This window comes from Meleagris gallopavo, chromosome 8 (assembly GCF_905368555.1).
Source record: "Meleagris gallopavo chromosome 8, MGAL_WU_HG_1.1, whole genome shotgun sequence".
NCBI lineage: Eukaryota > Metazoa > Chordata > Aves > Galliformes > Phasianidae > Meleagris > Meleagris gallopavo.
In genome coordinates, this window is record NC_139411.1 from 21,011,504 (window position 1) to 21,029,001 (window position 17,498).

Genomic DNA, 17,498 nt, shown 5'->3' on the forward strand with positions numbered 1-17,498 from the left:
ATCTGGTAACAACAGATGGTCATTTGTGATCATGTAATTACATGACCATAGCTGCCCTACAAACTAATGTGCTACCCTCACTTTCAAACTGCAGATAAAGAGAATGGTAAATGATATTTCAATTTGATAGAACTTACAGATTAATTACAACACAATTTACCAGATGTTGTGGGATATTTCTCTCAGAATAATTTCATGGGCAACTGTGTCACTTAAGTGAAAAATATGTAATATTCACGCGTATGTTTTGCAAATAAAATATTATAGGTGCTTGCACATTTTCAGGTACTGTTTACTGATGATTATGCGCAAGTATACACAAGAGGTTTCCAAAGCATCTCACTAAAAACTAGAGTAATAACTCTTTAACTAGTTATACAAGTTTTGTTAATAGAAATTATTGGGCTTATATTAAAATAATGTAAATACTTCAAGCAATAGGTTTAAATACTTAATATAAGCTACATACTGCCTACCGTAGTAAAATATAATCAATTTTTAAAAATTAGTTTTAGAAAAGATACATTTCATACTGCATAGAAACAGAAGTTGGAGTAAAACATCTCTTTCCTTTAGTCTTTTGCATCTTAATTTCTTCTAACTTCCCTGTATAATTAGGTCATCTTGTGCTGCCAGTAACAGAGTAATAATTTGGACAAGCTTCTGAAGCAAGTTTGTGTATCTGTCTGAAGACTTCTAGCATTTTCTATTGACAGGACAACAGAAGAACAAAACATTATTTTGGAAAGAATGGTGTTAAAATTCTTCATTAGCTTGTTACTAATATACAAAATGTTCAACCAGCTTTTAAACTGAATTATATTTAAGACCTCAGTGGAACTTGCAGATTGTACTGCAATAAGTACAGGTAAAATATTGTCTATACTTGCGTCTATCAATAGTTGTGAAAACACTGCTTTAAAATTTCATAAATACATAACATATTACAACAAAATTTTAATTAAGAGTTGCCTAGTTATGTTCTTTATGTGCTCTCCTTAGATAGGAACAATTCCAAGAAAGATATTCCAAGTAGGCTTGCTGCTTATTATTCCTTGTAACTATTCAATTTGAACTTTATATCTCAGTCAAGTGTTCAGTTGAAATAGGTAAAAACTGTAAGAAGATTTTTTACACACAAATACAGAACAGCAATTTACATGCTGCTTTTTTCAGTAACCTTGCTAAGAATTGGCTTGAGTGCTTAAATGACTAATGCTATGATTTTCATTAACAACATAAATATTATAAAGCAAAAATAAGTATATTTATTTTGAAATTCCAAGCATGGACATTCTCCCAAGCCAAGAGAATAATTCATTTTAGCTAACAAAAGGAAATTGAGCCACTGATGTCAGGGAAGGTTTATAATGGGACAAAAAAATTATTTTCTGAAAGCTCAAACTCCATAACATTATTCTGGTTTTAATTATATGGAAATATTGTGACAGCAGTAGGCAGAATCAGTTCCTCCATGCATAAAAGAAGGAGAATATACATATGCTAATTTTTTTAAAAAACTCAGGTAGCAGAAATATAGGCCGTTTAAGGAATGGAAAATATATCTATCTCAGTTAACATTTAGTGAAGATTATTGCTATCACAGATGTTTCTGCTGAAATCCTTCTCCAGCCACAGGGCATAGCCATCAGGTGAGAAAAAGAGAGCGAACATGAACTGAAGCAGATGAGTATGGGGGCCATCGCTGCTGTTGTCTGGCAAATCTTACTTTTACACCCAATTCAAGCCAATCAGAACTGGACTAATAACAGGCAAAATACCTAGGAGAATGCTGGCTTAGCAAAATGCTTTAGTACAGCTGCAAACCAACAGTCTTCATGAGATCTGGAATACTTGTACTAAACCCAAAAGAAAGAAATATTAAAAATAAAACAAAACTGCAACAAGCTCTCATCAGGCTTTAAGCAGGGTAACTGAAATAATGCCTTTCACACACTATACAGACTCAGTCTCTATGTTCATAGCAACTGAAGTCATGCCCATTCTATGCATCTCATGACACTATACCTCTGGAAAGGACAGGTCAAGAGATATGAAATAGTCCAACACTGCAAACAAAGGTCTATAAATTGAGCTGTAACTACAAGATGTGATTGCACTAGAAACACTGGTCTATTTAGGAAACATCTAGGGCCAACTTCAGTCAAATTGCTCAATAATTTACTCTGAAGATCTTAAGATCCAGAAACAGTGTATGAAAAGAAAGAGAACTATCAATATTATGTTAAAAAATAGTTTCAAATTTCCATTCTTTTAGTAAGAATTACTAAGGAAGATACTTACAGCTTGACATATAATTGGGTATTTAATGCGATTGATTCCACCAGCAAAAACAGCAAAGGTAAGAGCAGTATGGAAACAAAAGTTGAGAAGCATGTGCCATCCTTTTCTACTTATTCGGATTGTACTGTTGAAAAATAACATTTAAAGATGAAAAAAAAAGAAAGCATACCTATTATGAAAATTAAACTTTGGAAAAATGATTAATGTGATAGAATTAAATTTGCTGATTGAATACTTATTCAGCAATATGCCATTAGAATTGCCTGATTTATACAGCACTGAGGTCAATACTGGAGGATGTAAAAAGGTTCCTATTGGCTTAAAGGTTCCTCCATGAAATCAGAAATCAAACATCTAAAGAAGAGCGATAAAAGCAAAAGGCTTATTACGTAGCTTCAGATATGCATAACTTTAACAAGACATCTCTAAAGGAATAAATGCAAGCTGAAGATCAGAAGTCATAGTGTTAAGTTCACTTAATTAATATTTAGCAGCTGCTACTGTACAATACATTCCTACTCTTTTTTAAATTGCTAATGGTCTTTAACAGAAGTATGTAGTTAAAATGGCATTTCTATAAATCTTTTATATAAAGGAAAACGCAAAAAAATTCTAAAGTCAAGATTTATAAGTCAAAGTAAGTTTCTTTCAACCAATGACAGTTGCCAAATATTTCAACAAAATGTCTCTTAGACCCCAGTGCCCTCACTACAGCTGTGTGACCACAGTGTGCCAGACAGCAATTTGACAGTGTATGTGGCTTTATATGGAATTGTCAAGTTAGAAACTTTAAGAACTGTACTCAGGCATTTAGACAAACATCTCGGGAAAGATACACCTTGGCAAAGGTTGAAGCAACCTTTCTTTTTCTTTTCTAAATCACGCACTACCATCCAGCAACAATTCAGATCATTTTTCCTTTCAGTGAGGGTTAGAAAAATTGCAGTACCTCAGTATAACGCTGATCGTTCTAACATAAGCGCTTTAAAATGGAATTCTTACCTGTGATGGACAATGTAGGTGATAATGGAAGCAAACAGGCACAATAACATAACTGCAGTACATGCATATACCACAGGGTGCAGAAACTCCCCTGGGTACTGGGGAAAAGACAGCACTGTCTTAAAATCCTACGGAGAAAACAAAATGATTTAACATTGTTAGGCATGTGTGAAACTCTGAGACTTCATTTCAATATGTCCTGTCATTTCTAGCTGCTTCCTCTCTAGAGCAGGAAAATAAGATGATGAACTTTTTATGCAGATACAATTCATGAATTTACAATGACATCAGACTGCTCCTTCCTCATCTGCATACACTTAGCAAGAGAAAAATTAACCTTTTTGTACAAGCAGACATACCTTAATTAAAAAAAAAAAAAAAACTGAAAAAATATACAGAATATTACATCTTGCCGGTTTTAGTAATATCTGTTCCTTCAGATAACAAGAACTTCATGCATGTATTTTACTAGGGTATTAATTACAAAACATCAAATTACCATAAAGGTCTCTAAATGGCATATGCACAATTTCATAAGAACCTCTCAAGGAAATGAAAGACCTGAGAATACATCCAAAATATTGACTGAGCAGCTTCTGTACTCTAATTCAAATATACACTTCTATATTCCCAGTAGATACAACTCCCTCTAACCCAGTGAGCTTCATATTTAGTTGCAAACACTCTGCACCTGTATCAATTTGAAAACAGTTTGACAGCTATATTAACAGGAGAGTAAAGATCCATGTGTTCCTTCTTGATCTGCTAGTGCCTACTGACAATTCTTCATGAAAAAAGTAATGGAGAACATTAGTACCTTTATAATATTGATCATATCATATTTCCATTCTAATGTACCAGATCTCACAAGTAAGAAATGATGGAAAACTAGATCTGCAGGTGGGAAGGATGGAACCAAAAGAAAATTGCTGCAGTATGAATCACTGTAGAATGATCTGGGTTGAAAAGGACCACAATGATCATCTGGATGTACTGTTTTCTACCTTCATACTAACATTCATGAGTACATGTAATTATTAAGTCAGGGGACAAGGTACAGTGCAATTTACCTATCAAGTAGTCATTATTTTTCCTTGTAGTAGCTTTTAAGTTCCTAAAAGTGATTGTACCAGTTTCTCAAGATGTGTATTAATTTCAGACATAAACAGAGCAGCTTACAACATATGTAAACAAGACTGTCAAAATAAACAAATAACATAAACAAGATGATGAGTAGGCATCATAACACCTTTCCACCACAGAGTACCACAGTACTCCTTCAGTTATTGTGTGTCCCTTAGTTTGAACCCATCAGTTAAATTTGCACAGTCACTTGTTCTATTCATAAATACACTCACAGCCCTGCCTGGTACACCAGCGCTCAATGTCAGTGATGGAATCATCTGTCACATAGGTATTCTCACACTGTCTCCTAATGTCTCTTGCTACTCTCTCCTCAACTACCACAGTAAGAGAAGAGAAAAAGAACTCTCCATTTGGTGATTTTGCCTGCAGAAGAATCAAAAACAGTCAGCATCTTTAAGCTAATTCCATTTAAAAATACTCATTTATTATCTCTTTTCTAATCTTGCACAAGTAAGCAGTAAAAATTTTGAGTATCATCATGTGTTATTACCAAGATAGAGTAGCCTTTTCAAGGATTTTGTATATTGAAAACTGATTTCATTATAAATATAACATAAATTCAACAGTTTTTTAAGTTTTTAATGATAATTAAATTTTAAGGATCTGTCTAACTCCCTAAAGTAATCCTCTGGGGAAAAACAGTATTCAGAATACAAAGTTTTTTGGATTTTTTTAAACACTCTATCCAAAGCAGCATTATTGTACATTATGTTTTAAAAAGACAAATTTGCCCATTTTATTGAACTCTTCATAATCTGCATCTCTTTATCCCATACCACAAAGAATGGAAGATCCCTTAAGACAATAGAAAACAAGAGCAAATAGAAAGAAAAAGCATGAGTCAGAAGCCCATTTTGTTATAAAGTTAAGGCATCTTGAAGGATATAAACTGGACTTTTGTTCCCAGTGCCAAGCTACCTATGTATTTTACCACAGAAAAAATATATGTTATTCAGAGTAATTTAGTAAAAAGCAGATATAATCAAAGGAGAAAAGAGTAAAATATTGCTCTTATGAATATATTCACTCCAAGATTTTGTACAAAAGATTGGCACATTCAAGAATATTCTGAGAAAGACAGTAATCTTTTGGGGGAGTTGGTTTCATTATCGTCTAGTAGGGTTACGCATGCTGGTTAGTTCAGAGGTATGTGCCAGGATTTCAGTGAAGAGTGTGTCCCTTTTTGTCAGGCCTCTGGCTGGCAGCAGATCGTGGAAATCTAGTCTTTATGCCAGTAAGCATTTACATACGTGCAGAGAAATCTCATTCCAGCACATTTTGAGGATGTACTACGCTAAATATTCATTTCATGCCTACCTAGTAAACTTTCTGGATCTCTCTCATAATCTTTGGTGGTTACACTCAGCTCAAATCTCTTTTGGAGATGTAGATGCTTATACACAAAAATTGTTAAAATTTCATTTTTAAAACTCTTTGCAAGCAGCCTGATTTTTCAGAGTACCGAACCACTTTTCCACAGCCTGTTGTGAGAAAGCCTCAAGTTTTCTGGGGGTCGGATGGAAAATTATGTCAACCTTCTAAATAACATTTCTCCAACACTTCCCTGACTCAACAGTTAATTTCTCAAAAGACTTAGACTGTTTAACTGGGAGTAATCCTGAAATATGAAAGTTTAAAATACTGTTTTCAGAACTGAACTTCATCAACAGGCAAAAGAAATCCACAACTGTCTCCAGTCACAATGCAAATACTGAAAATAAAGTTTTTGTGGCACTGCGATCTTTCTAACTTGGAAAGACTTAAGATTCAGGAAATGCTTGTAAAACAAAGAGAAAAATCCTTTAACTTCTTTGCCACAATCTCTTGCTGCTTTTCACTTTCTCATTCACACAATATTTCAAAGGTTTGCTTCCAAAATACTTTCAAACATGTTCTTTGTCAGTTTGATCTCCTCAACCCTAATTATCTCAAATAGCCATTCACTGAGTGTTGCAAAAACACACAATGATAAAATTAAAAAAAAAAAGATAACCCACCTATGTTGTTTGAAATAAGTAGACTCAACATGACAATGAAGGAAAGGAATTTGTGATTTTATGTTTGTTTAACCTATCTCCGGGTTTACAATTAAAAAAGGCTAATAATAATAATCCATTTTATCTTAATTGAGAAGTAGCGTTACATAGGTTTAAGAATTTTGCTAGTGTTTATTTGTCAGATTTAAGAAAATTACTATTGACAAAGCAGTCTTGTCAGGGGAAAAGGATATGTTGTACACAATTACAGTAATACCCATCACTATTGAATTGCCATTCTGTTCTAAGAAAAATGAAAGGAAGAACAAAGGACATTTGTCAAAACAAATTTAGCAGATTTTGAAGTTCAGTGTTGCTGTTAGATATTTTTGTTATCTTGTGCAGAGTTCTACTCATATATATTATGGCTATAGGGCACTACATTGGTTATAACATATACAGAAATTATCTTGAAAAATTAAAATCTTGATATACAGCTCAGTTCACAAAAGAACATAAATAAAACTATTTATACAACAAATACTTATAATTAGATATATTGAAGCTTCTTAACATATAAATTCATAATGTTACTTCAAATCAAAATGTCTTATTGTATAGATTTATAGTTCAGTGCCCTGGAAGGTGCTGGCCACCTTCCAAAAGAACCTAGAGTGTGACTGTCTTCCATCTACAGGTAACAGAAGTGAAGACAAAATAAGGAACAAGTCTGAACACAAAGTGAATGAAGGGAAAGATAAGAATAAACTCAGGAGCTTTATTTTACAGTATTTTACTCTCACCACTAAGACATACCATCCAAAAGTTGACCTCAGAAAGATAATGCTGCATTATACCTGACATTACTGTTTTATTTCCATCCATTGGCCCAACTCAGAGCAGTGTGAAAGTGTGAGACCAGTGTGAAGAAAGGAGCTTGTATTTCCTTTCCAATTCAACCACCAAACTGCATTCTCTCTCACTGACATTACTAGAACAATTGCCATATAGAGGAATTCAAAAGCTCTACATGAATCCTCTCACTTCAAGCATGCTCATGCTTATTAATTATCAATCACAGTTGATAAATCCTTGATTACTGCCTTTTTATAAAAGGACTGCACAAAATCTTTAACTCTTCTGTGGTACGTAAGCAGAAACAACTTTTATAAAAGCAGCTCAGTGAACTTTGTCTTTCTATTTAAAAAGATGATGAACAGCAACGATGAATCAGAGTATGAGCCATAAAATGGACAGCCAGATTAAATGAGGCTTCTATTTCATCTTGTTCCACAGCAGGATACATTATTCTGATAGCAATGTAAACCGTCAAGTTTCTTTATTGCTGCTCTTCAGTTTACACCTACTACTTCAGCTTACTGTCGTTACCCCAAAACATAATAATCAATTATGAATTTTTATGGCTTAATAGATTTGAGAATTAGAGATTAAAAAAATAACATTAATCATGACATTGTGGCTAATTCCATTGGCAACATGCCATACGCTATTTTCAACTTGTTGCAAGTTTGTATTTTAAAATATATTAGGCACTTAGGTGTAAATTAAGAAGATACATAGAAATTAAGAAGAATATAGGCAGTTTGTACTGTTCATATTATAAATTAATAGCTAAGAAGAACAATGTTTTTTTTTTTTTTTCATTTTTGGTATGATAATTGAACTGTCCAGAAAAGCGTAATTCGTATTAAAGGAAACAAACCTTAACTTTATGCCACAAAACACTGATTAACAAATAGCATACTTGAATGAAAACGGTTAGACAAAGTGAAACTATAAAAGTTTCCAATAGTGGTTCAGAAAGACAGCTATTGGAAACATATTTATATGTATACAGATACGTATCTGCACACATGTATGCACATATAAATTACATAGGTCAGGCACCTTTTCTCTTATAAGTGACTGAAATAAGAGCTAGGGAGCATCACATCATTTGCTGCCATATCAATTTCAAAGAAAAAGTAAGCCTCAAATTCTATTTACTTGTGTTGAACAGATAAAAATGAAAGATTTGCACAGGAAAAAAATGTGAAGTTGAATTACTGTATCAAAATAAACACAAGACCTAAACTGAATTACATATCAGATACAAAAGCTGCATTAAAAGGTGCCTTGGCTGCCTTTACAATTGCAGAAAACCCAAACTGCTACAACTCATCAGAGAAAAATGTGCATTCAGCTTTAGAAACAAAAAATTAACTGTGACTCCTATATCCATATACCATTTTTGCAAACAAATGGAACAAAATAATTGGTTATTTGGAGGCAATTAATGAACATTTAATAACTACTCGAAGTTTAAGAACAGGCTGAACCCAGCCAGTGAAGAAGCCATTTTGGGTGTGGCACCTGCAAAGTCAACAGGTGCTTTCTTTAATGAATTGAGGAAAGCACCCTCAAAGCAGAATTGTTTCACATTCAGGGAAACAAGTGGATGAGTGAAAAAATGCAACTCCTGGGAGCTGTAGAAAATGAGGTATATTCGATGTCATCAAATCTTAGGAACAGCTCTTAAATTCTGAGCAAGTCTGGAATGGGTGAAAAAATGTTTAAGTAACTCTGAGAGAAATAGGTTCTTACAAAGTGGACGATAATATCCGCATTTAACTCGTGGGTGCTAGAGCTTTGTGCTATGATTGGCTGCCATCTGGGCTCCATCTGACAGCAGCAGATTGGTATTCTCAGCACACGTCCTCGCAATTCCTGTCGCCTATGTTTGCTGTCCCTTACACATACACACAATACAGTATTTACTCAACTATAAACATTTCTGTCACACACACAAGCAACGTCTACGGTGCAGTTATGCACCAGCGTTCAGGATCAGTCTGGCATTAATAACTCATATCTATTTTTACAACTGGTTTACATTAAATTATTTAATGGTGCAAATATGTTTTCACCTACATATATTTGAAACCCTTCTTTTTTTTTGTTTGCTTTTCTTTGTACCGAGTAGTAACACATACTATTACTACGTACATAATCTCTCTGTTTCATGATGGTAACTTTCTGTTAAGCAGAATAGTTAAATAACTGCAATGGGAACTGTGAGTGTGACTAAGAACAGATTAAAGCAGGCTGATGGCTTAGCACTGCACAGAAATATTTTTCTTCATGAGCAGCAATTTAGCAAGAGAGCTGTCAGCATCGCTATACTAACTAAAACTCCTTCAAGATCAACACAGACAGCAGTGTCCTTACTTAGGAGAGCAGAAGATGTTATTCCTTTCCATTTATTAAATGATTCAACATTGCGGTATGCCCGCAACTAATTAGTATGATCAACACAGTGCAGGGCAGGAACAAAAGCAGACCAGCCTCTGAGATGTGCTGATGTAAAAGCACACAGGAGTATACATTTTTAAACGCTGTCTTATAATTTATAACCATAACATACTAATCATTCTTTGATGTAATTCTCATTTCTAAGATCGAATTTTAATGCCGTTTCTGATTAGGCCTGTCTCTGGATAGTAAAGCTGACCAGCAGGTTTATTCACTTACTAGCAGTTAAATAACTTACTTTCTTTAAGGCTGTCTTATGCTAAACATCATAGAAAACAGAAGGTCAGTTATCGGCATGTAAGAATGATACAGCTACATGTAAAAAGAACATTTGTGTATGGCAAAATAGAGAGAAATATAGGTACAATTGCTAAATCATATACTTACCATTAGCACTGCAAAGTTACTGAAGTGAGTACTCTGAATGGTGGTAATATTGCCTGCAGAACTAATTATGTGGCACCCTTCTCCCCACCAGCCTCCATGTCCATCTAGAAGGTCAAAATCCCAGAAGGCTGCAATGGGGTCTATACCCCGTGCAAAGTGCCTCAACCCTATAGTAAGAGGGCTGGTGAGGTTTCCAAAACTGCACCCATCTGCAAAAGCAACAAACTGTATCAGAGATATGGAGTGGAAAACCCTTTACAGATAACTGTGTAAAGAGATCAGATACAGTAAACTATGGGGAAAAAAAAAGCAAAAAACATACACTTTGAATGGTCAAAATCAAAAGCAGTGTACACATTCAGAAAAGTTTGTAGTAGTTTAAATAATTCTGAATAACATTTCAGTCTCACAGTGTGTACAAATGATCTAACCAACCTTCAAAAAAAACGATTTTTTTGTTTGAGATTTTTCAGTTAGAGTCAATGTTACACTACTGCCCATGAAACTGCAAAAATGGCACAGCTTCATTGTGTGATTAATAGCTCAGACAATACTGCACTTTGAAAGTCACATTTAAACATTTTTTTAACATTAACAGAAATGAGAGCACTACTCAGAATCAAATAAAATGATTAAAATTGCCTGGGTGAATAACAAAATTAATGATTGACTAGCATATATAATACATCATACCTCGACAAAAACCTTTAACAACATCCGTTTTATGTTCATTGTATCAGAAAGTATACTGGTAAGTACTGATACATGCAACAGGGCACTACTCCTTCCCAGACCGTCTTATTTTTATCAGTCTAGTATGTTAGCACTGCAGTTTTCATTGGAAAGAAAAGAGTAAAACAAGGTTCCTTCCTATAGCACTGTGCTTTAAGAAAGATGCTTCTGTAACAACACAGTCAAAAAATAGTAACCCCAAATTTGCATTCTAGTCATACAGCAATTGCATTTCTTTATCTGCAGGAGAATTAGAATAAAATCATGCTGATAGGAATAAATTCAAACATTTCTGCTAAAAACAGACTGTTCCCAGCCTCTCAGCATACAGTATACTCTACTCCTCTATTCTCTATACAATGAAGTAAACCTTAGCTTTCAGATTAAAGGAAATAAAGCATAACATTTCCTCACCTATTTTAGCAAAAACAGCTGGTGTGGCAACCGTCCTACGTTTCCCATCATCTGCAAGATTTGATGAGTTTCCTGTGCTGGGAAAGAGTTTTCCATTCCGAAAGACAATAAACTGTAGCTTGCAAGTTGCGTTATCAACAGATTGCCAGGCTGAAGACTGAGAGAAGACAGACTGTGGCAAATGAACTGAAGCTACTGCTACAGCATTCTGTACAATGAGAAAAAAAAAGAAACATTTAAAATGCAAATCACAACAGGGTTGCTTTCATGATGTTTTAAACTCCTGTACAAGAAATGTATGCTGCCTTCCTTTTCCAACAGACTGGAAGCAACCAAAGAAGCACGAGCTGTAACCATGGGAATAGGATTGGTACAGTGCATATTAAAAGGGAAAACGTTTTGATTGAATGTGTGAGTCTATATGGTCAAGCTCCCTGCTGCAGAGGTGAGAATGGTTCTTACCGTGCCTGCTAGAGGGTCCATCAACACTGCAGATCTGATTTAAAGAGACAACCTCTACCAGGTTTTCTCCTTCACTTAAAACAGAATCAGACAACTTACATTAAAACATTTCTCTGAAAGGGTACTTAAGGAGTATTAAAATAATTTTATTAATACAAATAAAACAAAATAAGTCAGTAGAGAACTAGAAATATGTATATAGCACATTTTATAAATACATTTTTCTCTCTTCTTATATGGAAAATCACTTAACTCTGTGTTATAGTAACCCAGGATTAAAAATCTTACAAGCATTAATGTAACAGAAGAAAATAAGACAGCACTGAGAGAAAATGAATGAAGACTGTCAGATCGCTATAATGGCTTTGCGTCGTGATTGTGTTATACACCCTTTTACAAGCAGATAATTCCCTTACAGCGTATTTATAAAACAGACCAAACATTATGTTCTAAGGACTTCACTCATCAAGCATTTCTTTTCCCTGCCCAAGTATAAAACTAATCATTAAAGGGTGAGTTATTTACTAAGACAAACAAATGATGAGCGATGGGAAAATAAACAGGGAGTCTGTCCTGAGCCTTGAAGTGAAAAGTGTATGTATTTAAAAACAAACAAACTACAAAATGTTCTAATTTGCATTTCCCCCAAGGGCAAAGTATAGCTTCCATGCACATAATTTACATAGATTATAACACAGTTTACTCACAGTACATGTGCACTACCTCTTTGAGAAGTAAAACCAATATTCTTCACCACAATGTAAAGAAACTTAACATTAATATATGTCCATATGTTCAGAGAAATACACATGTGAGAGATAAAAGACACAACAGAGATCAGCAAGCTAAAATATTGGAAGCACCTAGTGACCACACAGCAAGTATGGGAGAAAAGTGTGAGCAGTCTGTGATGTCACTGGGATATTTGAGTAAACAGATAAAGGCTTGAGTATAATTTTCTCTTTATTATCATATATATTTTGGAAAAGTTTTGCTGTTCTAACAAAAAAAACAAACAACTCTAAAACAATTTTTTTCTTAAGTATTCAGAGTGGGCAAAGACACTTATTAAAAACAAACAGGAAAAAAACAGAAAATAGCAACACCACATTTCTACATTAGATTTTAAAATGACTGTGAAGGCTTTAATTGGAATTAACTGAGCTAAACATCAAGTACTTGTCCTCAGATTGTTTCCACTGCCTAATTCACTGATTCTAAAGCTGTCATAATTGGCTTTGTCTCACGCTTCTGAAAGAGACATATTTCCCTCAATGATATCCCAAAGTATCTGTGTAAGCTGAATCTCTGATGATATCATTTTAACCATAAATTTGTTATTAATAAGTATGTACAGAAATTTTTAGCAGTGTCATTTGTCAAACCCCAAATCTCTGCTGACTAATCTAGAGATCTACAGAACTGTAAGAGAAATTATACTGTGATTAACTTTTTATAGGATTTTTTCTTATTATTCTGTGCTAGAAAAAGCAGCAACATATTAAATTACACTAATTACTTACTATACACAAACAGAGAAAGCTAAAAGTATCTCAATAAGCTTATGATAATGAAACCAACAGCTAAAGGCATTGGGATAAGTAACAATGTGCCATGACTAGAGAAAAGCAGTCCTACACAAGCCACAGGAACACAACAGGTTTATAGCACTTTTGCTATGTGGTTCTCCTATATCATCTTTATTTTCACTTGCTGATGCCAATGAGAGCAAGTGATGATATGGGTTGGTAAATGGAGCTTGACATTGACTGGGGAGGGAAAAGAATGGGCTGCTCACATCCAATATACAAAAAGCTGGCTTCTTTGAATTGCTTGATGCCCAGGTGCACAGCTGGGGAAAGATCAAGATGAGGATCACCCCTCACCTCCTCACTATTGCTCAGTCTCTACCTACACAGAGTTCTTTAATTACACAGCATAAAAGACAGGAACTCAATCAGTGGCTTAGGTCTCACTGTTGATGGGCTTTGTCTCCTGGGACAAAGCCTAATGCAGGTGTCTGCAGTGCACACCTTTCTCAGACTGGCTGAGCAAATCCCACACATACAGCAATACAATATTAAATTTATCACATAGCAAAAAGGCACATTTACAGAAAAAAATCTTTTCCTCTTCAGACTTCAGGAAAGGGCTTTTCCCTATTTAGCTCAAAAAAATGTAACAAGAACATGAATATCTATTCTGTCCTCACAAGGCTCCCCCTGGAGTACTGCAGTCAGGTCTGGGGCCCTCAGCATAAGACATGGAGGTGTTGGAGTATGTTCAGAGGATGGCCACAAAGATGCTCAGAGGGCTGGAGCACCTCTCCTGTGGAGACAGGCTGAGGCAGCCACATTTTTTCAGCTTGGAGAAGGGATTTCAGAGACATCTCACTGTAGCCTTTCAGTACTTGAAGGGAGCAGGGGGGAGACAAACTCACTTAGAGGGAGTGAGGCCCTGGCACTGCTGCCAGGAGAAGTATGGGTGCCCCTTCCTGGAAGGTGCTTAAGACCAGATTGCACAGGGCCCTGGACCCTGATCTGGTGGGTGGCAATCAACCCACAGCAGGTGGATGGAACTGGATGAGCTATTCTCTGATTCTATAGCATTAACTATTAATAATCTTTGGTAAATAATGTCTACAGTCAATTCCTGGGATATGGTTTAATGGTTTGTGAACAGTGCCCTTTGTATATCTGACATTTTAAACGAATTCTTTTGAGTGCATGTGGTCTAGTGGAGCAATGGGCAAAAGGACAGGGATGCTTCTTGACTGGACAATGTACAAGTAAAGTCAAAATATTTGCTGAATATAAAATATTTATTTTATGTAAAAATTCATCAAAATTAAACTTCAAAATTAAATTGTCTGCTATGCCAGTACATCTGCCAAAAAACTCCTGTGCTAGAATAGTTATGAAAAATGCATACATTGAGGGTGCCCACACATTCACAATGCTGTTTAAAAATATGGATAAATATTTGTGAACAATTTTTACATCTATGTGATTTTTTTTTAAAATAGCATTACTCATTATTCACAGGAGAAGAATCTGAGCACTCAAGCAAACCCTGTTATTGTAGAAGAGGATGGATGGAGTCTGACCATAGCCTCAGTCTTCAACTTCACTAACCTTATGTGTAGTGATGAAAAAGTCAGTTTGCTACCCTTGCCTCAGTTTCCCTCTCACTTGGCGAAATAATTATTTTTCTTTTGTTCCTGACTCCAGACATGAAACACAATATATGAACAGATTAGTACTAATACCAAAGATGATAACATTATATTTGGAGTGAATCACTGTGCTTCAGATGTTTCAAATTCCACATAAATAATCTTCAAAATTATATTTGGATACCGTATTGCCACATCACATAAGAACTGATATGCTGTTGTGTGCTAGTGGCAGTATCTGAAGAAGCTGCTCCACCTCTAACGGGAAAAACAGCACTGGAGAAACACTATCAAATGTCTTCATATGATCTGCAGCTTTGAAATGACACAGGTCAGCACTGGCAACTTGTATTTTCCCTGGAAAAGCTTAGAGTTTGTGTCGGCAACTTACCAATTCAGCTTTCTACATTCTCTGAGCATTTTCAAACCAGAATGTCGATAATCCCTTCACAACTCCATTTCACTTTTAGTCCTAATAACTGGGTTGGACTGCCAATCATTATAAAAGGAAATTCTGAACAGTGAAGATTTTTTTCTAAGGAATATTTTTCCTGCTGGAAAATGCCAGTGTTTTAAAATGCAAACTGTCCACAGAGATCCATCAATTTGCGCAAAAATAAGATAGAAAACCGCAAGCCAAAGAAAGTGGGATTATCAGCAGAAAACCAGCTCTAAGGTTATTTCAGGTGGCTCGTGGACTCCCAGCTCTTAAGACGTTTTGTAACATGGGAAAATTTCCAAAAAGTGAAAGGGAAGGTTGTTTTTAATACTTCAAATAATAATTGGAAAGTAAATTTTGTAAGAACATCTGAAATTTCTTTTTTTTTTTTCCATTTCTGCGCTAAGTTTTTTTTTTTTTTTTTTTTTTTGGTGCGTGGAACTATTCAAAATAGATGAACAGAAACAGCACATATGATTCAACATGGATCCCAGAAGTTTAAAATTTGAATGGAAAGCCTCATTCCAAAGACAAAATGGTCCCCAGGATATTGAGAGCTACAGACTCTTGACATTTCTGCAGCTCATGCATGTGTGACCCTTATTAAAAACATTCTAAAGAAAAAATGAAAGATCAAAAGTGAAGTTTTTCCCCAAGCAATTTTATTCTGGTCTGCAGTCCATTCCTTATAATCAATGCAAGCATTTACAAGGAGTTTTTAAGTGTTTAGGAAAGACAGCCTCTCGCCTTAGGTGTCTTTATGATATGTCGGCCCTTTCAGTTTCATGATCCTTTAAAGAGAACTGCTCCCATTTTCAATATTGCTTCCTGATTATCTTGCTCTACTTTTCTTAAATTTAGCAAAATATTGAGAGAACATACCCATTATCAGACAATCTTTATCAAGGAAGATACTTTGTAACACCATGGAATGATATAAATCAAAATATTTTCAATTCTTTCTTGCATATGCCTTGATATAAGATCAATTTCGAGTTAAAGTGCACTATTTCTGTTTGAGATAAAATATACTTCATAGGAAAGCATTTGGTTTTGAGTCCTCAGAACAGCTGAAAGTAATATTTTTCCAGTTGTGAATTTCCTTGACTTAAAAACCAGTACTTTAGCAAGCGGTCAGAAGAAAATGGGAGGAAAATAGAACACTAAATGAGATCACTTCAACATCTACCAGTGAACTAGAAAAAAGCAGCTTCACTGCTTCCAGATTTTAAACAGTCTAGTGATGCTTTTTACAGATTCAAATGCAATACATTATGTACTATGTACGTTGCTCTGAAAATAATGCCATCTATTTATTTTCATGGAAACTACAACAGATATAAAGAACATAGAACCACTATTTGATAGAGAAAATTCTTAGCTACAAACACTATTTTTCAACAATCACCAGCATTAGCTATTCATTTTCATAAACCATGAACATGAGCCTGTGGGCCAGGCTCCTAAAATTTGCATCAGCAGAGGTGACTCTGTTACTGTTGCCACTGCTGAAACGCACCACTCACTGCCTTACTGTGCTCACATTCACTATTTGATCTCCATAAACATCTAGCAATCATCAATGAACATTAATGGTTGCAATTTTTTTCCACATAGGGGAATTAAATGAAACACACCTTTGCCTCTTGAGCATTTTCATGTCAGACACCATTCTGTCGGACTGCCCCTCTGCTGCCATCTGTCACATGGCAACAAAACATAACAGAATATTGGTGGGAAGATTCCACCTCTACTGCCATACCACCAACATCTGCCTCTGACATCATGGGCCAATACAGTAAAATAGGAGGCATTACTTTCAGAGCAGCCTTCATATATTATTAACTATCAATGGGTGTTGCCAAAATATGGATAAGCTATATAAAGTTAGAGTAGCAGTAAAAGTGCTGCAACTAAGCTCTACTGGTAATAATCTACACTACTAAATAAGTATTAGCTGAGTTAACAGTGTGGTCATCATCATAAAATCAAGTGAATAAATTACATATATTCATACAGTAGGTGTTAATTAGGCCATCAAACAAGATAGCAGCTCCTCAGGAGCAACTGAAGAGATAAATTTAGAATTTATGTTAAAGTTTTAGTAGTTAACATAAAACAGTGCAGAACTGGTGTTTTTTTCAGTTAT

The 17,498-nt window shown here is 35.0% G+C and overlaps 1 protein-coding gene across 1 annotated transcript in view; it reads right to left on the reverse strand.

Moving 5' to 3' along the window:
• The window catches only part of LOC100543833 (adhesion G protein-coupled receptor A3), a 251,820-nt gene that overhangs the window by 39,129 nt on the left and 195,193 nt on the right, over positions 1-17,498 (reverse strand). Inside the window, exons 13-16 of the mRNA XM_085229268.1 lie at positions 11,274-11,481; positions 10,128-10,336; positions 3,307-3,434; positions 2,305-2,428 (exon numbers count right to left, since the gene is read on the reverse strand). Coding sequence (XP_085085394.1) covers positions 2,305-2,428; positions 3,307-3,434; positions 10,128-10,336; positions 11,274-11,481 — 669 coding nt within the window. The remainder of the gene's footprint in view (positions 1-2,304; positions 2,429-3,306; positions 3,435-10,127; positions 10,337-11,273; positions 11,482-17,498) is intronic.